This window comes from Falco cherrug, chromosome 1, assembly GCF_023634085.1.
Source record: "Falco cherrug isolate bFalChe1 chromosome 1, bFalChe1.pri, whole genome shotgun sequence".
In the NCBI taxonomy this organism is placed as follows: domain Eukaryota; kingdom Metazoa; phylum Chordata; class Aves; order Falconiformes; family Falconidae; genus Falco; species Falco cherrug.
Genome location: NC_073697.1, coordinates 123447086 through 123474400, shown reverse-complemented (window position 1 = coordinate 123474400; position 27315 = coordinate 123447086). Strand labels below are relative to the sequence as shown.

At 42.8% G+C, this 27315-nt stretch overlaps 1 protein-coding gene across 5 annotated transcripts in view; it reads left to right on the top strand.

Moving 5' to 3' along the window:
• The first annotated feature begins 649 nt into the window (after window positions 1-649).
• Window positions 650-27315, top strand: part of TEX2 (testis expressed 2) — a 54805-nt gene continuing 28139 nt past the window's right edge. Inside the window, exons 1-3 of one of the 5 annotated variants that reach the window (XM_055726748.1) lie at window positions 657-807; window positions 1432-1561; window positions 24028-25682. In XM_055726748.1, coding sequence (XP_055582723.1) covers window positions 24054-25682 — 1629 coding nt within the window. In that variant the 5' untranslated portion in view covers window positions 657-807; window positions 1432-1561; window positions 24028-24053. Of the gene's footprint in view, window positions 808-1137; window positions 1315-1431; window positions 1562-4786; window positions 4975-15583; window positions 15746-24027; window positions 25683-27315 lie in introns of those variants that run through there. The other 4 variants (XM_055726739.1, XM_055726722.1, XM_027808272.2 and 1 more) reach the window with 4 other exon arrangements.

The window sequence follows — 27315 nt, the reverse complement described above, 5'->3', positions numbered from 1 at the left end:
AGAGAATCCATTTTTTTCCCCTCAGTCTGCCGCAAACTGGGGAATAGGAAGGGTAGCTGCAGTGGCCCCTGACAGGACACGTTCCCAGGATAAGGCCGGGCTGGGCGGCAGGGAGCGTTTGCCCCTCTGTAACGCTGTGGTGCCCGCCAGCTCCGCTCTGCCCGCTGGCACACCCGCATCCTGCGGGGCCCGCCCGGGACCGGCTGCCGGGGAACGGGCGGTGACACCCGCCGCGGCGGGACCGGCACGCGGCCCCCGGGGCACCGGCTCTGCGTGGGGGCCCGTCCGGCGGCCGGGAGGGGACAGGATGTCGCGGCCCCCGCGCTGCCCGTTTAACCGATCCCCGAGCGGCTCCTTGCCTTAGGGAGGCGTCGCCCCTCACCTCACCGGCCGCCCGAAACTTTGGCGGCGGGCCGCCCCCCTGAGGGAGCGGGTCAGCCCGCCGCCCCCGCCGCCCCCCTGAGGGAGCGGGCCAGCCCGCCGCCCCCGCCAACCCCCTTAGGTAGCGGGCCAGCCCGCCGCCCCCCTGAGGGAGCGGGCCAGCCCGCCGCCCGCCTGACGGACCGAGCCGCCGCGCCGCCCGCCCGGCCCAGGCCGCAGCCCGCCTCAGGCCGCCCGCGCCCCGCCCCACCCCTCCGGCCGGCGCTGCGGCGGCTCCGGCAGGCCCGGCCCACCGCGGGGCCCGGATTGGCGGCGCCGGGCAGCCCCGCCGCCTCTCCTCCCCCTGCTGCCGCCCGGCGCGGCGCGGGTGGCGCGGGCCGGGGGACGCCGGGGCCGCGTCGGGCAGTGCCATGAGCCGCCGCTAAGGTAAGCGAGGCAGGGCGGGCCGCGCCGCGCCGCCTCGGCCCGCTCCGGGCAGCGCCCGCGCTCCTGGCCGCGCCCGCCGGGGCGGGAAGCGCCGCCGCAGCGCCCGGCGTGAGGAGCGGGAGCCCGGGGCCCCCCGCCGCTCTCGGGCTGGCGGGAAGGGGCGTCCGGCATCGGCGGGCCGGGCCTAGGGCAGGGGGGGCGGCGGCGGGCGGTGCTGTGGGGCCGGCCGGCGGTGGTCGGGCGGGCCCGCGGTTGCGGGAGCTGCCGCCGGGCGGGCCGGGCCGGGCCGGTGCGGGTTGGTTTGTGCCACTGGGCACGGCCGGGCGGGCGGGAGCTCTTTCCCCCGCACGGGTGTAACGGCGCCGGAGCCTTGCCGGGGGGTGCAGTTCGGCAGCAGCGCAGCGGGAGCAGCAGCGATGCCTGAACAAGCAGCAGCAGGGCAGCGGCGGGAGTGCTTGTTCTGGCCGGAGCGGGGGGGAGGATTCCAGCTGGCTGCTGGTGTCAAAGGCGAGAGCTTTTCTGTCTCCTGAGCTTGTTTCCTTCTCCCTTGCCCTCGCTGTCGTGCCTCTAGCTGCTGCTTCCCTTGTCACCCTCGGTGTCATTTGCATTTTGCCCCTCTTGCAGCCCAGTGTCAGTCCGTGTGCGCTGAAGTTCCTCCCGAACGCCCGTGCCCAGCTCCCCGCCGTGCGTGTCTGCCCGCAGCCGCCCGGGGTGCGGGGGCTTCGCTGGACGGCCGAGCCTGAGCTAAACTTCTGTATGTCGCTGTCATATTGGAACTGGGAGATAAATCAGTGTGAGACTTCGGTGTTGTAAGATTATCGCCTGTTAAGATGCTTTGTCATACTCCTGTGTGCTCGCACAACTCCTCTTTCAAGAGGATCTTGCCCGCATAACCCAGGAGGGGGGGAAGAAGGCAGGGTCGCGGCCTTGGGGGCATATCTTTTTACAAGAAGATGTTTGTTTTGGTTTTTTCTTAATTTTTAAAACAATGTCACGTTCCTAAACTGAATAAAATTCAGGCAGTTTGACTGAGTGCCCTGTTTCACTTTCCTCTGAATTGAAAATGTGCTGAACTAGAGGTAAAAGCACTTGTAACTTAAGCAAAGGAAAGCAAGCTAATGTTTTGGATGTCAGAATTGACTTTTAAGGACTCTCACATCATGTTCTTTTTTCATGAGAGGTTACTGTTCTGATTGACTTTGAAGCTGATCCAACAAGCTGTTCTGTTGTGGGTGGCACAGTAATAGTAGATGCTGAGGTCTGAGGTAGCAGGGCAGGGTAAGGCGCTTTCTCTCTTGAGCAAAAGACTAAAAAGGTAGTTTTGTGCTCTTTTTACACTGAACTCCCCTGGGGTAGGGTGTCCCCTGTGAATTGCATTTCTCTGAGTACTCCTCTTGTGAACTTTGCTTTTGGTCCATGCAAAGAACTTCTTTAAATTACATACCTTGCTTTTATTTCAGAAAAGAAAATCAGTTAATGAAATCCAAAGTGAAAACTTTTAGAAGGATACAGCTCAGTAAAGTATATATTAATTGCATAGTTCTTTTTGCATGGGAACGACGTTTAGTAGTTTCAAATATTAATAGCAAAAGCTTAGTTGTTTCTAACTAAAGAACTTGAGGACAACTGTTTTACAAAGTAAAGAATGTGGAGCAGGAAACCTAGACAGACTATATAGTGCCAGTAATTTCCCTGTTGTGTTAGGTGTGTAAACAAAGTAATGGGAGATAAGGAAACTTACCTAGTAAATAAGAGGTTAGTGTAACTGAAATGAATTCAAAATTGTGTAGCTAGAGGTCTGCACAGATGCATTGTTGTATTCAAACAGCTTCTTAGTTGGTAGATGTGGCAGCTGCGCAGGTCTAACCTCCTCTTTCTGTGTGAACTCGACCAAATCCATTAGATGAAATCAGAAGACTTCTCTCGTAGCATGTCTGAAAGGCCACCAACCTTATGTTGTGTGAGCATACGAGTGACCCGTAACAAGCATGGCAGGGAACATACGTAAGGATGTGTGTCATGTGCTGTTGTTCCCCTGCCCTGTTCTCCGTGCGGTGTGAAGGACAGAGCTTTAGCCTGCGCATGGCCCATGAGGTGAGTAAACTGTGGTGCTGAGTGCGCAGAGTGTAGCTGATACCTGCCCAGGAGCCCAAGAAAAATAAGCGCTGTTTATTGGGATAAATTGTAGGTTTCAAGAGAGTAGAAGAGGTTGGTCTTAATTCTGGTCTTAAACACGTTCTTGGAGCTTGGAAAAATCCTTCAAACCTCTGGATTTCTGTTCTTTTGCTTTGGTAAGCTAGAAATTGGTATCAGATGTCCACAGTAATGTTAATTCAGTGTGCTCTAAAACACTCTTGAACAAAGATACCGTGTTCTGGAGGCCCTTGCTGCCCTAAGTGAAACAATCAGATGACAATGTATGTTGGAAAATAAGAGTGTAATATAGGCTTAGAGATTAGAGAAGTAAAGAGAAGAGTTAATACTGTGACCTTTTGTGTCTTGGTATTAGAAGAAATGTAATGTATTCAGAGTAGAAATGAACTCTGGAAATGTGTAAGGCTGCCGTGTGTGCCCAGTAAAGAGGATGAACAATGACTTTTCTTACTCTAGGTAATGAAAGGGGATGCTAGAAAGGATGTGTTGTAACTTCAAGAGGGAGGAAGGACGGTAGAACAGTGAAATACTGGGAGGACAATGCTGCGTCTCGGGACAGCTGAAGAATGCAGCATTAGGGGGTAAATGAGGGGGTGAAGTAAGGCAGTGTTGGCTTTGTGCCTGCTATCTGGCGAGAGACCTGGTTGAAGAAAGGTCTCCATACAAAGTCTAAACTTTGACATACTGTCTTGCGCTGATGGCCCAAGTTCTCTGACAGAACAAGACTTGCAATGCTCCTACAGCTGACCTTATTCCTGGTGTCCTCTCCTTGATGTAAGGCTAGAAGTTGACTCTGCTTTGAGCAAGAGGTTGGACCTGACTACTTCCAGAGGTCTCTTCCCATATAGATTTTGTTTGGATTCTACAGCAGTTACAGGGCAGAAATGACGAGCATAAAAGTAACTCCCGAGCTACTTGCAGGGCCAACATATTTGTCAGATTTTAACATTCCAGGTAATAAGCAAGTAAGTTGTTGATGTTAAACTTTCACTTTTGTTTCTGGGGAGAACAACGTATTTGCACTAGCATGTGACATCTTAGGAACCTTATTCATGAAACACTTGCTGTTTTCCAAGGTGCTGTACAAGGATGGGGAAAGATGCTCTCTTCTCTGAAGAGCTTGTATTTCAGGAGACAACAGATGACTAAATGAAGGAAATGGTGACACAATATGGACAGGCAGTGATTTCAGCGCATTAATAATACAATTACTAAGCTTTTTAAAGGCAACATGACAAAGGAGAGACAAGAGAATTTGGTGGAGAGCAGTTTAGTAGTATCTTTATTGATTCCTGCAGTCTATCTTCTTCACTACCTGTTGTGTACAGAAAAAACTCCTATTCCAAGTGCCATTTTTGATTGGTTATTAGTGTTTTTCAGATTTTTTAACCTCTTTGTGAATTTTACAAAGCTAAGTTTACTTGAAGGCTTGCTCACACTGAGTAGTCTTTCTTACCAACACCTGCAGCTCATATGGCTGTAGCTCACCAAAGTTAAGAAAACAGTTTGCAGTTTGAGATGAAAATCACTACATTCACAATGTGATGTAGTGCAAAAAGCATCTTGTCTGTGGATTTACAGAAACCATGCTAATCAGCTTTTCAAGGGGAGTGTGTATTCTGTAAAGGAAGATCTTCTGTGGGCTTTTAGTTTTGTTTTTTAGCAGTGTACTTGAAGATAGGAAATGCTACGTTCTGTGTACCAGATATGTGGTTTCTGGTACACTATACTGTTAAAACAGGATGTTTAATTACCTTAGTTCCATCTTCATCTCCCTTTTGTTTTATGATAGAGATTTGTCAGTATGCCACATAAAAATCCTTCAATGCTGGTGATTAGGAGAATGCACGGCTCAATATGGTGGGAGAAAGGACTCCGGCAAAGTGATGAAGCAAGCAGAGTGGTCCATCTTCATGGTTCTCAAACCATCCTGATGTGAAGGCATGGACATCTTGTGCTATTTCTTCCTAGTGGAAAGCTGGGTCCCTGTTCTGAGAAGTAAGCAAACAACTGGTATGTGCTGTGGAATTAAGTGTTAGTGTTGAGGGAAGGAAGGGATATGAAGGAGAGGAGGAGAAATGAGATTGCTCAACTAGGTTAGGCAGGAATTATTTTTTTTTAAAGTTATTGTTTGAAGAGGTCCTCTGGAGGACTCTTCTGAGAGTCGGCTGGTGGGAAACAACACACAAACTCCAGGTCTGCCAGGCTTCTTCATGCTTGGGATCTTTTTGTTGATGTCTCTTGCTGTCTCAGATATGCTATTTCCTGTCTGGATGTTGTATTTTTTGGAAATTGGTAAAATTTGTGACACAGTGACAGTTGTCTTGAGTATTTTCTATTGTTGCTTCACTGTTTCCAAGTGTTTTCTGTTGTTGCTTTATGCCTCTATTGTGCAGGTCTGTAGGGGAGGCAGCATCGTCATTAGGCATACTGGAAACAGACATAGAATACAGAAATAGGCTTGTATTTGCAAAATCTTTTCTTATTGCAGACTGGGATGGAAACTGCAGTTTTGAAGATACGTGCAGACTGGGAACAATTTTTCTAAATTCAGCTGAGTAACACAATCCTAGCTTGAGGAAAAGCAGTATTTAACATTTAGGGAGCAAAGGCAAAATGGCAAAGTAGAGAGTTGTCCTTGCGAAATCTCTCTCTAGTGTAAGAGCAACTTGGAAGCCCTTCAGAGGCACTAAGGTAAATAGTGAAAGCTTTAGGATTATCAGTTAGTACTCCCCATTCTGTGTTTATTCCTTCAGTGCACTGGTGCATATCGTTATGGCATGTGTAAAGCTGTTGTTGATTGCTGATTTTTTCAAAAAAGTGTGCCACTTGTTTCATTGTTGTAGAGAATTGTGGTAAATGGTTCAGATTCACAAAGTAAAGGGTCTGTTGTGGTGGGTTTTTTTTTTTTTTTTTGTAATAAAGGGGTTGAATTCAGCTTCTTTTCTGGATGTGTAGGGACAGTCCCAGTTATTGTGTCATAAAAATATACGCCCCACTGTTGGCAGAACTGTGAATGATCTGTCCTTGGACAGCTTAACTTTTTTTTTAAGCTTCTGTTATCATGACAAGCCCAGAAGGTTGAAGGCAGAAAGTTAATAATTATCGATCAAGATCCCATTTCCAGCCAGAGCCAACAAAACATGAAGATTGCATGTTGGCTAGAAACGTTTAACTTCACCCAGCAGCCTTAGCCTCTGTGCACCTGGTCACTTGGGAGCATTGTGAGGATGAAGATTTAACTACCCGGAGACTCAGCACCTAAGTATTGTCTTCTTCTGAGGAACTGGAAGTGAATAGAGTTGTGTAGGTCCAAAAATACCTACTTGGCAAATGAAATTTTAAGTCTTCTAAGATGATACTTAGGTTCTTTCACACAAGTCCTTTACTGGAGTAACTTTGCACTGGAGGCTGCCTTACGCTAACTTTAGTTTCATGAGTTTTGAGTATGCTTACAGAGCAAAATCCCCTCTTTTTGGCAAGCATAGTAACCATATGCCCCATCTAGTGTAGGACTTGCAGTCAGACCAGTTCTGTAATGCAGTATTTGCCTGCATCACCATTTTCTTTAATGGAGACCTTGACGACCAGTATCTCTGGAAAATAAAAAGCAAGTGCCTTAAGTTGAAATTACTCAATTAAGGCATCTGAGAGGAGTTGCTGAGAGACTTCTGTGTTAGCCAAGGCTAGTCTTTCCCCATTGGAAATCCCGGGAAATAGGAAGCAGAGGAGCAAGTTTTGACAACAGAGAAGATTAGAGTGGCTGAAATATCGGCAGTGTGCAGTAATCTCTGTCAGTTTTGCAGGTGTTCTTTCTTCCAGCTTCACCCCCTGCGAGGATAGGAGTTCTAAGGTGTTGGGTTATTTACCAGTCATCTTTTTTCTCTGGATACTCAGAACTATTGTCTCTGATGAAGCCAATTGTTAAGTGTCTTTGGAGAGACATGAGAAAGAATATAGTAGTAAAAAAGGGTTTATTCTCTGATCTTGCCTGTCTTTCCTTGCTGCTTCTCAAAATTCTGAGCTCTCAGTGTGCTTTCTTTCCTATTTAACTGTCTCCTTTCCAGACAGCAAGGTGTGTTGTTCTGCTGTGCAAAGTCCAAATCAATAATATAGCACAGCTTTTAAGTTAGTGTTCTAAAAGACTAGGTGACTGATGGACAAAGGATAACAGAAGATCAATAAAACATACTTAAACAGTGGTGTTTTCTCATAAAAGCCAGGAGAGTAGCACAAATGAATCGTCATTTGAACTGGGCTTTAATATTCATTACCTAGTGTCCCTGTGGTTTGTAAACTGTTGTGGTCTCTGACCCCACTGGTGTTGGATGACGGGAACATTGCAGAAGAGTGTCCCTTAGTGCTGGTGAACGTATTGCATGTCCTGGACCACTTACCCTGTCAATGTGGGATTGCTGTCCTGAAGCTGTGAGAAGATGGGGATGGTCAAGCTTGAAAGAGGATTGCTTAAAAGAGTATGAAAATGCATATTCAGGAACTGGGGATCTCTTCTAAAAGAGATGTTTTGAGTCTGAAACATTGCAGTATTGGGTTTTAGTAGTACTGAAAGCTGTAAGACTCTAGATCTTACTCTGGATTTCATGTGTTTTGTTTCAAGTATACTTCAGTTATGAATTAGGGTGCAAAAATATAAGCACAAACCAAGCTACGGTGTCCTTTCATGCTGGGAATTTCAAAGCAGATGCCAGAGGATGAAACGTAGGCACAGGCTGTTGTGAGCTGCAATGAAGTTCCAGTCTGGAGTTAGAGAGCTGCAAAGAGAGTTTTGTTTTGCTGGAGGTCTGGATTAAGACAGAGGAAATAAAAATGTCTCTTTTATGAGCCCAGACAGGCTCAAAAAATAAGGCTTCTTATTTAAGAAGGGAGATAGTCATGCTCAGACACTTGTGACTGTGGTAGCTTCATTAGGAAATACTGCTTGTGATACTAAAGGCAGACAGTGAAAGTTGTCATCTAAGTTTGGTGTGCTCTGCCTGTTGACTTTAGTTGCAGTGTGTTGTGTTTCCTTTTCTTCTGAAACTTCTGAGTATTGAGAACCTGCCTGCACGGGGCTCTGCCAGGTTTCTGGGAGCATCCTCTAGATGAGGCCGGGCATGATAATCTCACAACCAAGTCGCAGAGTTCCCATAGCTTTTCCATACCCCCCGCTGCCTGCCCACCGGTCACCTCCCACTTCTAGTTCCTGTCCCCTTGCCCCAAAGTGGCCAATACATGATTAAGATTTCTGATCTGGACGCCTTCCAAGCTGGGTATTTCCATTCTGCTTGCTTAATACGTATCTGTAACTTCTGTTGCCTGGAGGGGCTTCACTTTCTTTCCTAATACTCTTGTGTAATGTTTGGGCTTGGGCGCATACATAAATGTATTTTTGTGGTAAATGAAAGTGATCCCTACGTTTCTTCTCCTGTTTGTAGCTGCTGTGAAGTTTGATAAGGCTTATCTTTGCAAGACTTTCTCAGTAGCAGTTCTTTTTGTCTAATCGCTTTCACACTTCTTCCTTTTCAACTTGACTTGAAATATTAAACAAATGAATTGGGACAAGGGGGAAGAACTCAGGAGGAGATAATCCGAAACGTCTGTCAACTCAGAAATATGCTAGTTAAATAAAGGATTTGCCGGGTCTTTAATAAATGTTCTGAGCAAACGTGTGACAACTTTACAAAGGTGTTTTTATGGGGGCAAAAAATTGCTACTATTCTCTTTATGTTATTTTAGTGAATAACAAGAGATGTGGCTGTAGAAAGGACCAGCTTTCTGTGCGTGCAAAGTATCTCGAGTTTTGTAGTTCCCTTGAATTACAAAATTACTCCCTTTATGACAACAAGCTGAGTTTTCCAAGATGCCTTAACACTGTCTAGAGGCTATAAGTGAGCTGAAGATCTGTACTTAGCAGTTTTAGAAAACTCTGCGAGTGTCTGAAAAGATTCTTCTAGAGGTGTGTTGTATTTAAGAGCATAAATATTTGGTTGTATGGATCTCGATTTCTTTTGATGTGCAGCTTTGAGATGTGGATGTTTTTTGATTATTGAACTTTTTTTGAGCCCTTGCTTTCTCATTTATTGGCCAGATTTTAAAAAAATCTAGCTAGACATTTATTATTCTTTCTGTTGAGCTGAAACTTCACAATCAAAAAGACAAAAAATGAGTAAATCACTGTGCTGCACCATGAGTGGTGGTGTAGTACTTTCTCAGGTTATTATTTTTTTAAAATCTGCTTTTTGCATCTAGATGCCCTAAGCGGTGTATTTACCAGCGAAAACTGCCATGGGTTGACTGTCCTGCGAATTCCTTTCTAGTCACAAAACAGGTACGGTGCGAACAGTGGCTTTTCAGGGTTGTTCCAGTACCCCAAATCAAACAAATGCGGGTTTGTGTGACCCGTTCAGGTCTCACACTGTTCAAGAAGGCACCGACTGTTGGGATCGCACCTCTGACTCCCTCATGGAGTTCAGGAGAACTCTTGAGGGGGTGTGGAGGCTGTTCCCTGGTTGAACAGAGGAGCTTGTCTTGTGGTGTGGTGGTGAATGCGAGGTGAAAAGATTTCCGTCCCATGCCTGGATTTCCACTTGTACTGTGTTTTTCAGTTTCCCCAAAAGAGCAAGCAGGCTTGTCTCTAAAGCCTTGTAGCACACAGCGTGGCGCAGACGGCTCTGAGGGATGGGTGCAGCTTCCTCGCACGCCAGTCATTGTGGTTTTGTCACTGTATCCTGGAGGACAACTGTAGCTGCCACCTAGGCTTGGCTTCTCTGACTTGACCTCCCTCAGCAATTAAAAGCCTCTCTTAAGCAGCCATGCCTCTGATGGGTGGGGATGTACAAGGACGTGAGTATGTATATACTCACAAACTTATTAACGCTGTATGTAATTCAGAGCTTCTATAGCTGCATGACTCTATTTGATAAACAAATGCGTGGTGAATTTATTAAGCATGTGTATAAGAACATTGCCACGTGCGTGAAATTAGAATTGCCTGCATAATGCTGTAATTGAAGAAGGCGGGATATGGCTCAAAGACACTTATTTCCCTTTGCTCTTTTGAATCCATTTGGTGGCTTTTGCAGTTCTTTTTATCTCCCAGCAAATCAACACCTGAAAACTGATGACCTAAAATTCATTTCCTTGAAACTACTTTAATGACACTTCTTTCTGTGGATGTGCATGCATAAAATGTAACCCACATACAGTGGAGTTTATTTGTTCTTACCTATTTTACCAAGTAGTTGAGACCATAGACATAATTTCTGTCTGCAATAGCAGAAACTTTTACAGTGCTAAAGGCATTTGCTGGACAACTGTAACACTGATAATACCTGGGTATGGAATAGCAAATATCATAGGATGAGAAAGGAAAGATTTTAGCCCTTTTTTACAGGGAAATAACTGCAAAGGAGAACAACAGTGGAGAGCTTGCATGAATACTACTTGAATGTAAAGCAGAACTGGGATTCTTCTTAGAAATTCAGTAAAAAACATTTTTAATATCTTTTTTTTTTTCATATTGTGTTATGAATTCAGCAGGCAACTGGGCAATTAGGGTATGCATTGCCACAAGACACCCACCTCCTGACCTTTTAATTTTTAGCCTGTGGGGTTATCCGATGAAATTCCTGGAGACAGTTACATTATCATTTGCAAACGTAGATCTGTGTGCGTGGAGCATCAGCTCTATATGTAGCTGATCAGAATTTAGTATGTGCATCTCTGAATTAAAGAGGCCTGGAGGAATATTTTCATTTACAGATGATGTCCCATCGTACTAGTCTACCTCAGGTCTACTTTCCACTAAGATAAGGATCTCTGTCTGTGTCTGCATGCTGTATGAGTGAATTATACTGTACAGAAACAAATAATTGCTTTCTGAGCTAAGAGAGAATGAGTAATGAGTAATGGCTGTGTTCTTTCCTGCATTATTGATCTTTGGAAACTACTTCTCACCAGAGGCAGTGAGAACACTTTTCAAGGAGTACTGAGTTCAGAAAACTGTTAACCAACTTGAACTTTGGGTTTTTTGATTGTTTTGTGCTGTGTTTTTAACATTTGTGGCCTGATTCATACAGTGAAAGACCATGCTGGGGTAGATCCCTGCTGCCAGAAAAAAAAGAGAGCACTGTTCGTTGTCTTCCTAATCTTTACTCTCTTTTTTTTTTTTTTTTTTTTGAGAGTATGACGTGACAAATTATCTTTCTAGGTGTGTTAACAGTACCCACATTTTGAGAGAGAAAAGCAGAGTAGGAAGGATCCTCTCATATTCTTGTTGCTGAGGGGTGTGAACAAAAGGGCTTTAAGGTGCATAAGGACATCACTTTGTCATCGCAGTATACGTTCTTCTTCCTTATGAGAAATGTGATATCTTTATAGCTAATTTTATGTGAAATGATCCTGTTAATTCAGGTTGCTGTTGAAGCTGTTTTTTTCTTTCATGTATCTACCTGCCATAGTTTCTTAGCGATTAGGGTTGAAAAATATGTTGTGGGAGGTGCTCAGAATTTTCTGACTCAGTTGATTTCAGTAACAGTCAAGCCTGTAAAGCAGCTGTTAAAGGCCAGGCAGTCTGTGATTGACCTATCATATGTTGCAATTAAAATGTATCACAGTTTTTGGAAGCAGGAGTTACCTCAGGTGCTCTTGGGGGAAAAAAAGAGAAAAAAACCCCAAACACACAACAAACCACCAGAAAGCTTTAATACATTAAACTGACCCATTAACTATTGCTCTCTTCTGTGTCTAATGCAAGAAATGGAGGAGAATACAAATCAAGCTAGTGGCTTTGATTTTAGTAGCCTGTGTTTGGCAGGCACCTCTTTCATATTCTGGATAACAAAGTCCAGGGAAGATTCCTGCGGGTGTCTTGTCAGTAAGTTTACACCTTGAATTGTTTACAGTTATAAATATTGTATGAAAAAAAAAAATTGAAATGAGATCCCATGTGGATACTTTTGCCACATACTTCTACTTCTTTTGCATTCATACTTTTGTGGATTTTGTATGTACTGTAGTAGATTGACTAGGAATTTTTTGGTTGCCTCAGCCCTGTGCACTTGAGTGGGTTTTTTTGCATGTCTGTCTCTCATAGTCCAATATTTTAAATCACAAAATGCTTAAACCACTCTTTAGTGCAAAATTAATCTTTGAGAGACTGTACTGAAATGTATATGATGGCTGCAAGGCTCTAAAAGCTTTTAGACAAGTTGAAAAATACCCAAGACCCCTTATGTCTTGATAGTGAGTTGGGAAGCTGGGAAAGTCTGGGTTGTCTGTCCTAATGGTTTTAATTAAGCCTCACTTAATAGCTTTGCTCAGTGATGTTTAACAGTGTTGCTGTGTTGTGCATTTGGGTTTGTGTTTGGTTGTTCAGGGAGTTTTTTGGGTCTTTTTTTGTGGGTTTTTTTTTTTGTTTGGTTGGGTTTTTTGGTTGGGTTTTTTTGGTGGTTTTTTTTTTGTTTTACAAGCCAAAATTTTGTCTTTAGCATGGGAAAAATTTGGGTTGTTAAAAGGCTGTCTAGGTTCTGTTTCAGTCTTGGGAAAACTTTGCTATCTTGGATGTTCTCCTGTCCCCATCATTCTATACTGCATCATCCAGTTGGAAAGCTACAGTGCTGCTGAACTCTTGCATTTTGGTTTCTAGGTATTTGAGCTGGACATAAATCTGAATGAAATGAGATGAATGTTGCCTTAAGCAGAGAGAAATGTCTGGTACTTGCCTATTTCAAGTTTGACATTTTGTTTTCCTGCTATTCTTAGGACAAGGTTTCTTCAGAGTTGACTTTACATTTTGTTATCCTTCTATGAATTAGAAGTTAAAGGAATTTAAAGCATAGAAGCTGTTGTTAGTGGTTTATGATCTCTGCATGTTTCTTGCTAGCATAAGATGGGACGTGTGATTTTTCAGCTGGTTTAACTCCTCTCTTAGTCTTTGCTATTGCCGTCTTAAGGAGTCAGTGATTCTGTACGGTCTTACTTGTCCAAAGTGCTGTGTGAACACTACTCTTCAGTGAGGCAAGTTAAAGCAAAATTTTTCTCACCCTCCTAATAATAATAAAACTCAAAATAACGTGGTTACCTGCTCAGGGCTTTGAGGAGTCTGGAAATGCAGTCCATAAGCCATTTCCTTCCAAAATCAGATCATGAAGAGCTTTTTTGTTCATGTGGTGCTGATTTACGTTTCTTGCCTTTGCAGTTTCCAGGTGGTAGGGAATGCTGGCGATACCTTTCTCCATTAATTTTTCATGGAACCGAACGACAGGCAAGACTGCGGAATGAATGGCACAGAGCTGCTGGTGGGACTGCCTCTGAGTGCTGGGAGCAATTCTTTTAAGAAACCTTGCAGAACAGTCTGAGAAGTGGTGGGACAAAAGTAATTCAACCTAAAAGTCAGACTGGAATGCAACTCTGCAAAGAGTTGAATGTTACGAAGTCCTATTTATTGACCTTTCCCTAAGCTTTTCGGTCCTTTGGACCCAGTTGGGGATTGTGCTTGCAAAAACTTCTGAAAAATCTTACTCTTTTCTATCTGGAATGCATTTTCTGCATTTATCAAAGGCACTTTTTGCTTTCCTTGGGTAGATGAGAGGCAAATGTAATCAATATGCCCTCTAACAGTAGTTCCCTGTGTTAATAGTTGTAGCTTGCTATGTATTTTCAGGTACCTTAGGTTAATTAATTTTCATGTGTAGTACATGAAGTACAACTACCTCTCTAGTTAGGTATGCATACTTGTTTATTTGTATTAAATGCGGGTGTAGCCCTCCCCCTTCCCATAAACAGTTCAAGCTCTCTGAAAGTAGCCTTGCTTTGATTAGTTGTTCTGGTTTTGCTTTGTTGCCAACTGCCTGGGGATCCAAAAGTTGAAATCAAGTACCACCAGAGCTGGAGGATGAGAAAGATCAGAAAGCAGATAATCATGGCATAATGACTGCATTGTGCCTGGGGCATGCCAAGGCACTAGGCATGTGAAGTCATCTACATTTCTCTGGGAATTCTGTATTTCTTGCATTTCTCACAGGGTCTGGCATGGTTGTAAAGGCAGCAGCAATGACGTGGCTGAGTTGGAAGAGCTGGAGATAACGTGCTGCTTCTGGCTGAGGTTACCTTGGTAGAAACCCAGCAGACGTCAGTGTGAGTAGCCCGCAGACGACAGCATAGACGTCTGTCTTAGCTGAAACGTGTTGACCCATCCATTCCCAATACGCCTGCGAAGGTGCATTCACAGGCGTGTGGCACTGCAGGGTGGCAAAAAGTCCTGCAGACAATGAAGCTGTAAGGACTTTGCTGGTAGAGAAGAGGGCTCGTGGAGTGTCGTGCAGTGTTGCAAAGCTACTCCACTTGTTTGAGCTGGTTTGTGCGAGGTTGAGTGGAAAGATTCCCCACCCCTTGTGCCTCTTCCCTGCTCTGCCATTGTGACGGTGTGGAATATGCGGCATCACTGGTCCATCATGGTTCTGTGGTTTTTTGGGTTTTGTTTTTTTGTTTGTTATTTTTTTAAGAGGTACTACCTCGCTGCTTAGGGATACATGCTTGGTCCAAAGCTAAATACTTTCAAGTATTAAATGCTTTAGTCTTTTTTAGTTAAACCAGAGAATACCCCTTTCTCTAATGTTGAAAACATCTCTCAGAAATAAGGAAACTATTAATTGTGTACTATGTTTTGTCCTGTTGGGTAAAAAAGCCTTGAAGCAGCACCTTCCATGCTAATCCTCTACAAAACATGAAATTAGAATGAAGGTTATATATATGAAATAGAATATTTGATGAATCATGACAAATATTTTGAAAAAAATTACCTCTTTAGATACCTATGGAGTATGCTTTGTAAATCTGTGGATTTCCTTTTTTTAAAGATCTTTCATAACTACATTTTACATGGGGACCTAGAGTTTGAGTTATTAAGTGGTGCTGCTCGTCTGTGTTAAACTTCATGTGGACAAGCATATTTTTAATATCTTTTTTGCTGTTTTCATATGAAGGTATACGATAGTTGTTTTAACTTCGCGGTTGCTGTGAATATTGCCTGATATTTTTTTTTTTTTAGTGAAATGAACGCAACTGTTAACAAAAAAAATAATAATAAAAAAATCCTGGAAGGCTCACTTGCTACCTGTAGGCAGTTTTACCTATTGATGTGCATTTGAATTGTTGGGAAAAATGAGCCTGTAATACACTTCTGATAAGCCTTTTTTAATTTAGGATTCAAGGCAGCTTATTTTACTTCATTTTGGAAACATGTTTTTCTATAAGTCACTCTGTCAAAATTTCCCCTAAAGATTGTATAGTGACCTTTCATTTAATCAGTTATGTGGACAGCATTTTCAGCTGTGGACTAATCCACAGAGGTTTTAGATAATCTTTCATCAGATTAATGACGACTTGATTTTTTTTTTCCTTTCCACCAAGATAAGAGAGAGTTACAATGCTACATAGTTTTATATGCCACCTCACCATTTACCCTCTTGATAGGATGTAATTTTTTGAGTAAGCTTTTGATGTTTTATTTCTGTAATAATAAAATGTTTTCTGTCGAGATGCAGAACTTCTGCAGCACCTGCAAATTCTGATTTAGTCTTTCCTCCCTTTCAGAAGAGAACAAATGCAGCAGTTATATATTTATTGCTCAGGATTGCTAATGAACCAGTGGTTTTTTTACTCCCCTTTGGCGTGTAAGAGTGACTCTGAAGAGAGTGCTTCAGCCATTGTAGTGTAGCAGTTTAAGAAGAGGAAAGTGGAAAAAGCTGGCTTTAGACTGTGACAAAAGTTTGCCTCTCCATCTGTGAGTATGCTCTGGTTTTAATGCGTTTATTTCTAAATCCCTTACGGCAGCAGTTTCAGATCTAAGTCTGTAAACCTTTGTTTTTCTGAGGCATTCCTCATCCCACCCACGACCAAATTAGTTTTTTTGGGTAATTTTGATGCCAGCAACTACTTACCTGGAAAAATAAGTATTTGAACCTACTTCTTAAAGACAGCAGTACATGATAGAGGAAATGACTAAATCTCCAAAATCTGTGATGGAGGGAGGGAGAGGGGATTTGGTTGTAGTTTTGTTATTATTTTGTTTTGTTCTGTTGTGGGAATTGGGGAACTAGTAAAGTAAAAGGTCCCTTTGAACTGTTTAATGTTGAGTGTGTTGGAAGGAAATGATGCTACTTGTTGCTTGCAATTATGAGTGATAAATAAAGAAGAATAAAGTAGTTCATAGGAGGCGAACATGTGAATGAAGAAAGTATAATGTGCTAGAATTTTTATTTGTTCTCTATGTGCCCACTGGGTGTAAATGTTCTTTAATGAAATTACACTCTGGTGCAGTTTGAATCTACTGCAAAGAGCAGAGGAATAGTTACTGAAAGTGAGTAATCTGGAAAAAAATGTATTGTAGTTTATGAGTTGACTATATGGTAAAAGCAGCTCTTTCCCGTTAGAACAGTTCTTTTCACAGTGGTTTACTAACACTTATAATACTCGGGGTATTGAGGAGCTTCACCAGTAGTATTGCAGTTCATTGGGAAACAACCGTTAGTGGAGGTTTTGTTGAAATTGAGTTCTTGAAGAGCTGCACATTAAGAACCAGTTTTGGGACTCAGCTTCTAGCTAACGTTACCGATACTTGCACCATACTCTTCCAGCTTCTCCCTTGAATTTCACACAAGCAGTTCTGTTGAAAAATAAAATTAGACCTATAGCAACTGAAGAGTGCTACGCTGATATGATGGCAAGGCAGGAACCTCTGTCTGGGCGTGCCAGCAGGTTTGTCAAACCGCAGAAGTCCTTCTTGCCTTGGCGTTGACAGGTTCCAGCTCCCAGCCCTGGCAGCCTGGAAGCCCTGTGCTGGCTACCCTGGGCATGTTCTGCTAGCCGCTGGTTTGTCTCACACTGGAGCGGAGCTGCTGCTGCCCTGGTCTTAACCTAGCGCTGATGCATGTTGCTTTGCTGGAGCTGGGTCCCCTCGGGACCGTGCCAGAGGGACGAGGAGCCTGTCCTGCAACTGCGAGTCGTTCTCTTTGCAGGAAACTGCCATTTCTGTGCTTCTGTATGTTCTTTTGAAAAGAATAAATGTCACAATATGTAGCAAAATAAAGTGACTCTTCTCTGCCCACTGTTCAGTGTTCTATGAGTTACTCCTTGTTTTGTTGTAAACCTTGATTTAAATTCTTTTCATTTTCTGTTAGGGGAAATGTTCAATTTCTTGTAAATGTCTCTTCACAGTCTTCAGAAAAGCATTAAATAGGAAGAAGTTAATTTTTTCTGAGTTTCTGGACATTTTTGTGTTTGTCAAACACAAAATGTACTGTTGTAGTGCAGCCTTATGAAGTTTTTGGTGTAAGTGATGTGTCACGGAAGGAGACTAGGAAAGAATAACAATTAATCTTTTATCGGTGAAGACAAAGAAACTAATGTGGTAGGTGACCTTTCTTTGGGGAAAGTGTTAATATAGAATAGACTCGCTTAGCTAATGTTAAACCATTTTAAAATTATTTTTGAAGCATTGTAAATACAGGCTTGTATTAAGGACCTTATTAGCAGTGCCTGTCTTCAAAAAAATTCCAGTAATTTTGAAGACTCCTTAGTTGCCCTTGCAATTTTACTTGACGTTTCTGTCCTAGACTTCAGTAAACAAGCCCTCTTATTTGTCTTTTTGATAGGTTTATATTTTTCATTAAAAGTATCATCTCATTAACAATACTTAAAAATCTTAAGATCTTTCATTTAAGTATCCCTAAGCATACCTAAGCACTGGTTATTTAAATTTGGATTATTCTTACCTTGAAAGCATTTGTACAAACTGGTGGAGGTATTTTAGCCGTTGACCAGCTTGGTTGTGATAACCTGGTTGACCTCCGTTAGAGGTCCATGCTGTGGAAGGTCTGTGTGTGTATATTATAGCCCCTAGTGGGGGGCATCATCTGTTTTGCTTCTGGTCCTAGTGTTGAATTCTGTTGAACACAGTGGACTGTAGTCTTTTAATAGTACTGGACATAAAATTTGTCATTTCTGTGCTTAGATTTAAAACAGGTTTGGGATTTCCTTCTGTGTCTGAAATCCAGTTCTGTGAGCTTGAAAGGTGAAACAAAACTTCTTACTCTTGTTGCAAAGTCAGCTTTAAAGTATTATCTTCAGGTGAGGTAACTGGATCCCTGACACGAAGATCTCGCAGGGCTATTGTATGGTGGTAATTACCAACACTGGCTATGTAGTTCATTTAGAAGTAATGAATAGTGGATGTAAAAGGAATAAGAGATGTTAACCATGGAATACATTAGCTTGTGGAGATGCCAGGGGAATTTAATTTGTCGTACATAGAAATTTGAATGGGTATAGGAAAGGATGTTGACATTTGGGTTTTGTATCATTTTTTGTCTCTTATGATATAAATCTGCTGAAGGAGATGGAAATTTACGTGACTGATAATGTCCTGCTAGCTGTGCGCTCTGCTTCAGTGAGGTCGTTCTGGGCGAAGTGGGAACTGACTTTCTAGACAACTGCTGTGGCAAAGTAGTGGTTGCAGATTATTGGAGATACAAACTTCCGATGATATAAAGCACTTCTTAAATAAAGACTGTCATTGGTAAGGATCAATAATACTGTGCTTTGTTTTGAAGCACCTGAAGTAAAGGCTTCTAGCTCTTAACAGAAGTTTTATCTGATGCCGAGAGCTCTGTTTATTTTAAGTAAGTATAAAGAATAACAACAGTCCTTCCATATCTCCCAGTGCTGGAAGGAAGATACTGGCTAGGCCTTAGTAAATGAAGTGGAATCTATAATTTCTGAGAGCAAATACTAATTTCAGATCGCATTGGCTTGTGCAGGAACTCCCAAACAGGACGATTTGGCATGCTTCTAGCCTGGTTTGGGAACAGTGGCTTAATGCATTAGGGTGGTCCTGTGTGTTAATGTACAATCTTCTGTAGCTCTTCTGTCACCCCACGTAGGGTGGGGTGTGGGTTTGTCCGCTGCAGGGAAAAGGAAGAGGGTTTGCACTCCTGGAGAAGGCTGTTTATGCTGCTGGGCAAAAGGATGGGTTGCTTGCTTGGCTGTTGCTGTAAACATTCCCAATTAGTCATTCCTCGTGTAGATAAGGGCACATGTTGCAGAGGGTGTCATGGCCTGACCCGACGCAGCACTGCCCAACACCTGGTCTCTCCCGGGGTGTCCCTGTCTGTCAGCCCCTGCGTCACGGCGTGGTGGGGACTTCTTGTCATCTGGGTAAAAGCCCGTCCTCAGCTCCTGTGCCACGCTGCCTGGCTGCCCAGTGGGGCAGGCTGCCTGGGAATAGACAGTATTGCACTGTTGGCCTGGTTTGCTGTCTCTTGTTGTTGTAGCGCTTTAAAAGCAATGCTTGTAGGTGAGGATTATAAACTGCTGTTATGTGGGTGATGGGGGTGCAGTGCCTTAATGTAAGAACTGGAAGTGGCAGCTCTCTCGTTCCACCCTGCAAAAGCATCCAAAGTTCAGACCTTTGGGGGAAAGGAATTATTTTCCCAGCAGCCTCCTTCCCTTCCAGTTAATGTTTTGAATCATTTGAAGCCTGAGGATCTAAGATTATTATTCAGGCCTGCCTGCCACATAAATAAAACTGATACCTTACATCTTGAGAATCAGCAATAACCAGAAAAAAAAACCCTAAAGTGGCAGCCAGAGAAGGTGGGAGCAGTGTGGCTTTCAAAAGAAGGATCAATGAAAACCTATGTTTCTGCAAGTATCGGTGTCCTCTGCAAGCAGTGGCTTTGGAACCGTGCCTCTTCAAGCAGCGAGACCCGGCTGGGAGCGCCAGGTCTTCAAACAGCTGGGAGAGGAGCTGAAAAAGGAGCAACGAGTGAGGAAAACATAGCTGAAAATCAGTAAGAAGTGAATCTGTTAGAATGATTTAAGGGATAAAAACATATGGTTCAAGTATCTGATGAAATATCTTTGTTACCAAAATGGAACACCTAGGGGAAGAGCTGTCAGTAGCAGTAGCAGCAGCAGAAGTCAGGGATGCTATTGTTGTATTCTCTATGGAAAAGCTTCAACATCTACTTTGAAAAAAACCCCACAACCCAGCCACCAAATCCTTTGCAATAAAAAAGAGAAATTGTGCTCAGGAATGGATTGGAAACATGGGTCTACCCAGAACAGGGGTAAATTTCTCCCCCACAAACACAGGATGGGGGAGCTTAGTAGGGTATCTGGTGTGTTGAGGGGTGTTAGAGTTGTTAAAAGCTTGGAATAATGTAGAGAGAGAGCTACTGCTGTAATCCCAACTGATATGCAGAATGCCTGTAATGAAATATCTACTGTTAGCCAAAATGCGTGTGCTCTCTTAAGTAAATAGCGTTACAGCATTTCTCCTCTATTTGTACAATATTTTTTTAAATATACCAATTGTTTGAAGATTTGATACAAGATACAGCTTTGAACAGCTGTGCTTGGGAAATGCATGAACTGCCTGGCAGCAAACCCCACCTGTAAACAGGGTTGACTTAGAAAGTTCCAGCAAGATCAAAGGTGGCTAAAAATTACTGTTTGGCCGAATAGGAATGGCTGTTCCTAGAAACGAGTCCCCTCAACAGAAATATCAGTTGGGCCAGATGTTTTGGGCGCTGGATACTTCAGAGTTTTCTTGTAAGTCATGGGCAGAGGATGCCAAAGTGCAAGCAGTTGGTTTATGTTAATGTTTTGCTGCTGCCCTGTTGATCGTGCATTTAAGAATGTGCTTTTATAAGACATAATTCATAGTGTAGTAATACGTTTAAGAGTAGACAGATATTGGCTAATCAAGAATTTCCTTCCTTTTTGTGTTAACTACTTAATCATGATGTAAAAAGACCCCTCACTTGTTCAGTAAGCAGTGAAATCTTTTTTTCAGTGTATTTGGTGTGTGCAAGTAAACTTCATCTGCTTCAGGTAATTAGCATTGCATTAGCACAACATGGCAACTGGTGTTTAAACACAAGGTAATTAACTGTACAGTGTAAACATAGTGTGCTAAAGAGCAAACCAAACCCATGAATTTGTAGCTGATCGAAAATAACACACTAGAAATGTTATTTGGAGGTGGGGGAGTAGTGAATCTAGCAACACAGGAGAAAAATATTATTGATACGCAGTTAGTGCTGAATGGGCAGAAGAGAAAGAGTCAGACATTTCAAGCTGATGCCAACAGCATTATGTGCAAGTGCAGCTCTTGTGTTGTTTTTTTGTCGTTGTCTTGTTTTTTCCTTCCTTATAACCTGGAATATGTGTAGTGTTTTTTGTACTTTCAAATTTTGGTTTGCTAGTCTTGCATTTTTACAACTGGCACAAAATGCTGCAGATGCATGATAGCTGATGGCCCAGCACTAGGGAAGTGGAGATAGGGTTGGATACATATCTTCTCCGGTAGGAGTGTTTTCTCTCTCCAAAATAAATGTGGGTGCATTTGTCTAAAAAACTGGGACGTTTGTGGTTTGAACTACATGAGATAAACTGTGCCCATAGGAAGCATGGTGCTGGTGGTTCCCAAGTGTGCTAATCCAACAGGGAAATGAAAGACCAAGTTTCTTACTGACTGTAACGCTCACCAAGTTATATATACATATGATTGATAAATGCATATCTAAACTTCTGAATAACTGAGAATTCTGACTGTTGGGGTAAATAACTACTTAACCCACAGATGTAATAGGAAAGGTAACTGCTGAGCCCTGAGTGGGCCGGAGGTGCATCGCTGAAAGGGAGTTCTCCATTTAATAGTGCTACTTGGATGTGTCAGATGGATTTTTGGGGAGGGACAGAAGAAAACAGTTCCATGATAAATGCTGAAGCCAGAAGTTGAAGCTGATCTTGAGACAGAATTTTTCCTCAAGCAGTTTGTCAGAAAAATAGTTAGGTGTCAATCGAAAGCATGACTGAGGTCTGAAAGCTGCTTTTGGTTCTTTGAACCCCAGCTGGCTCCCTGACGAATGCAGCAGGACTGGGACTGAAAACTGAAATTAAAATTTCTGGCAGCTTTGCATGGAGCAGGGTAGAGTCGAGCTCCTTCTGCGCAACCTGATCGGAAGCACACAAATGCTAGAAGAAGCAAGGAATAAATGAGTCAACAATTTAGGAGCCATAACATGGACAACTGTAGTGAGTAGGAAGTTGTGGACAGATAGTCGCTTCTGTTCGAACATTACTGGATGAGCTGGGTGGCAACTGTGGTTTTAAAATGTTTAACCCAGCTCATTTTACTGACAGGGTAAGAAATGTTTCATGAACAGCTCCATTAGCAAGTGTAAAGGGTTACAACCTTTAGTAGGAAGATGATGGCAAACAGGTGGCACTGGCTTGCTGGATAGTACAATGTGATATCACAACTGCTTGTGAAGTGCACATTTCTTCACCACCACATCCTCATTCTTCTGAACTGCTCTTTAAACGTCAGCAAGGGCCTCTCATTAATTCAGCTTGACAGTTTGATTACAGCATTTTAACAGCTTCTGAAAAATAATTCAGTTACTGAAGTGGTAAACTTGCTGTCTTGATAATGAAGATAAAGTGCTGCCTCAGAGCCGGGGAGGCTGGGCTAATCTTGTAATTCCAGATCGATCTTTGTGTGTGGTCACCAGTGCCTTGCTTTAAATGTGTGATATTTCCTCTCCGTGTAAATATATGCAAAGTCCACTTTCTTGGTCAATAAAATGCTTGAGATAACATGTAGATATAACTGATGTCAAAGGCAGGTATGTTGGTGTATCTATTACATGTATAGCAGTCTGCGTGCACCCATGTGAGCAGGGATCAGTGGTTTCAAAAATACTATTGCTGTATCAGTGAGAAGAACGGCTGCTTCTGCTAAAGTACTTTCTTACAACAAAACTGCTAGCAGTAATACATTCTTCGGGTATATATGTTATCTGAGGTAGATCTCAAACATGCTCTATCTGAAAGTCTGACATCTTTTTGACAACAGTTAGTGGATGCAGTCCGTTACTGAAGTGTTTGAAGCTACTTCATCTTGCTGTACTGGGATTCTGCTACAGTACGTCTGTGAAGGGTGTCTAGTTGTAGAATTCGGGAGGATAACGAAGTTCTGTCCGTACTGTGTTTTGCCTGCAGTTACTGGACCATTGCGTATCCTGATTGTTTGTCCATAGCTTGCAAAACCTGGAAAGACAAAGGCTTCATAGAATCATTTAGTTTGGAAAAGAGTGTTTAAATGTGTGATAGAGTCCAACCATAAACCATGGTAACAGGCATGATAAAATACAATTTAAATCTCTACTTCCTATAGACCAAACAGGTATACAAGAGGAGGTACTGTCCCACACATGAAGACTTTTACATATTTCTGAGCTTCCTTTGAGTTTCAACTTTCTTTTGTTTAAAAGAAATAGAAAGCATTGATTATTTTATGTAGAAGGAACTGAGAGTTAGTGAAGAATTGCAGTATCCTGGGGTGAGAAGGGTCTTGAACCCAAAAATGCATCTAGTGGAGAAAGTAGGAAGGTGCATGAGAGATGAGCTAGCATTTTAGAACACTTGAAGGCAATTTTAACAGCACAGCACTTCTTAATATCACCATTCTGTGCTATGTGGAAATATGTTAACTAGCAAACAGTAACCTAGATCTGTAATTTGGAGCATAAGTGTCTTCTGCTTATTGTTTTCTTGTGTGGGTTGGTTTTTTCCTACCTAAAATTGTGTCAGATTGTTCCTTCAAGATCATCTGAGAGGGTCTAACGCTCTCCACGCCTGTCCATGATTGCCAGTTGTCCTGAGCATGTTTTTCTCCTTGTCTTTCTTTGAATCTATTTTTGCATTTGGTGACAGTAAGAATGAGGTAGTTAAGCAGATGTGAAAGGGATATTAACTAAAATACAGGTACGTTTTCGGTGATGAAATAAATCTACCGTCAATTTCTTTAGTGCAAGTCTATAATTTGACTAGACAGCTTTAAATCCAGTGAGATCAAGAGTGTCCAGAGGTTTTTAATTTTCAACTGACCGACCTGTTGCATGTGACCTATCTCTTGTGTTTGGCTTAATGCTTGAAAATAAGGGTGTTAGAAGGGGGAAAAAATGTGTTTAACATAGTACTGCGTTTTCTTTGCAGACTCTGACACATCTCTGGGACCTGCAATGACAAGTCAGAACAGTAGCCATGCAGAGAAAACTGGTGAAATGTCCTCAAAGCAGTCGGCACCAAAAGTGCAGGTCCAACGATCTGTCTCCCGAGAAACCATCACTATTCATTTCTCTGCATTTGGGAAGGAGGAAGAAGAGGAGGAAGAGGAGTTTAAGGAATTTCTCGATGAGGAACTAGATGACCAAAGCATTGTAACAGCACTTGAAGCCAAGGAAGACCTCTGCTTTGAGCATACCGGCCATGATTTTTCTGGTCCAGCTACCTCGCTTAACGTGGCCAACTCTGCATCACTGCTGTCCTCATCTCCTGCAGTTCTGCCAGCTGCAGAGACTGTAAAGCTGTTGGATTCCCCTTCCACATCCCAAGTATTCACTGCAGTGCCACTAGCCTTGTCTCCATCGTCATACTCATGTCATACAGTTAGCATGTCAGGTGCATCACCACCTGTGGAACAGAAATCCAGCCTGTCGTCTTCCCCATCCTCATCCCCTTCCAGATCAGTTGTCTGCTCTAGTGGATCATCCACGGTTTCTAGTTCAAAGCCTTTTAAGGGTTTAGTCAAGTCCCTTTCAACAGATGTGGAACCAAAAGAACCCACCCCACCAATGCGACATAGACAGTTAATGAAAACCTTAGTGAAATCTCTGTCTACAGACACTTCTAAACAAGAATCTGAAGCTGTGTCTTACAGGCCACCCGACTCGAAACTGAACTTGCATCTGTTCAAACAGTTCACTCAGCCTCGAGCCACAGGTGGTGACTCCAAAACTGCCCCCTCCTCTCCATTAACATCTCCCTCCGACACTCGTTCCTTTTTTAAAGTACCTGAAATGGAGGCTAAAATCGAAGATACTAAAAGACGCCTTTCTGAAGTAATCTATGAGCCTTTTCAGCTGCTCAGTAAAATAATGGGTGACGAAGGTGGTAGCCACAGGCCCAAAGCCTTATCTTCAAGTGCTTCAGAACTCTCGAACCTTTCCAGTTTGAATGGCCATTTGGAAAGCAATAACAACTACAGCATTAAGGAAGAAGAATGTGATTCTGAAGGGGACTTCTATGGAAGTGACTCTCACCTGAATAAGAATGATCAGTCGAAAGTGGCTGAGGAACATGCAAAAGAGACGGAGACCAAAACCTCTCAGTCTGCAAGCACAAAGGACGTGAGTTCGAAAACTTCACTCGTACTTGAAAAGTGTTCGTTGTCTGCACTAGCAAGCAGAGAGGATGAGGAGTTTTGTGAACTGTATTCTGAAGACTTCTCCTTGCTAGAGGATGAAAGCAAAACTGAAAAACCTGCTGAAACTTTGCTCGATCCCGAGATGACTGAGGACAATGGTACTATGCTCAGTAGTGAAGATGAAAATAATCCGGATGTGCAACAGCCTAAAATACCAGTGAAAACTTTATACTTCTTCACGCTGTTAGTCTATGCTTACTTTATTATCCCTCTCCCTGGCTACTTAAGTGGACTATTATTTGGAATGGCTCTTGGATTTATGATAGCTGTTTGTGTGATTTGGCTTCTTACTCCACGTACTCGTGAATATCTCACGTTGCATAGAAGTATGAAAAAGCGATGGAATACAGGAGCTCTGGACATCAAAGAACCTGAAATACTGAAGGTGAGGTCATGGCGTTTTGTGTGTGTGTCTGTGTGTGTTATTTTGGGCAGAAGTAGTAGACTAGACTTATTCTGAAAGTGTAAATGAGCTGAATTATCCCCTTTTGTAAATAAGAGTAACGTTTTAGGGTCAGGTAGCTTTGGCAGGGGCACAAACGGTTTTGTATCCAAGAAATATGTAAGACTTTGGTGTCCTTAAGGATTAGTAAAAAACCAGAATTGCTTCAAAAATAAAAGGGCAGATGGTTTTGCTGATGGGTTTGAAATGATCCAGCTGAACTACTGAGAGCAAGTAGCGTCAAAGTCTAGTGTGTAAAATAATATTTGTGCTTGAAGCCCCATCTTGGGTGATGGGATATTTTACTGTCTAGGCAGTAATTTGTCTTGTCTGCTCAGTCAAAGCAGATTCTAAAGTGGTGTGTTCAAGTAAAGTGTAGATAGGATATGGATTCTCCTCAAATGTTAGCTAATGAGAATGGGAGGAGTAATGAGTGATGAAAGGGACGTACTAATGGGTTATGTTGTCTGTGGTTCTGCGTGCTGCTGTCTTGAATATTGTACTCATAATATGGGTTACAGTTTGGTACAGTGTGTGCCTGAGAGCTGGGGTTTAAATCAAGCTTTTGGAAAATTTATCCTCCCTCCTCTTTGCCCTTCCCCATCTCCACTTCTTGTACAGATGCTGCAGGTTGCTGTCACTTCGTACGCCTGGCATGTTGCTGTCTGTCCAGTTGTGATCCATGCAGCCACTCAGTTGCTTGAGTGGCATTGTCCATCTTGTCCCTGTCCTGCCTCTCCTAATCTCTATCTGTGGTGAATTAAAGTAATATTTTCCCAGTTACAGAATTCTGAACAATAAAGCATCTGCTAGTTTCTGATGTGCAGCAGAAGTATTTCGGAATGACAGTGGTACGGCCTTTACTTAGTATCACTTGCTTATCAGAGGATTTGTGAATGCTTTCTTCTAGTTGTGTAAATATTAAATCCATCCTGAGCTTTCTGAAGGTGCATCTCCAGTTGTGTGTGCATGCAGCCACACACTGGTTGCATGAATTTAAATTGAGATGGTATTGGTTATAAGCTGTAGAATGTGTAGTGTATTGATAGCTAATCTCATGTATCTTTAGGTAACTGAAAAGTTAGAGAAACAGGGCATAAACCCCAACTTTTGCTGAATACAGGCAGCAATTGCACACCCAGCCCTGACGCTACCTTGGTGTTCCCTTTATTTTGAATGGTGTGAGTGGTGGTCTTTATTTGCTGTTGCAGATGCAAACTGAACACGCCTGTCTGCCCAACTGATTTATCTGCTGCTTAACATGTACAGATCCTGACAAACTTCCAGTTCTGTCCTTGTTAGCTGGGTGGTGAGACCATGCATATAAATTTGCCTTGATACGTGAAAGCTGGTAAACATCCTGGTACTCATTATTGGCTGGTGTTAAGCCGGCTCTTTGAGATGTTAGCTCTTATTCAGGAACCTTTAAACCGTTTTTTAATGCTTTTATCCAGGAGATACATGTTATGAGAATGGTTGTAGGCAAGAAGTGAATTGTGTGGAGAAGACTGTATGAATGGAGATTAATGTTTTGTACGACCTGATAAGTATTTCTTGCACTCATTAACGTACAAAT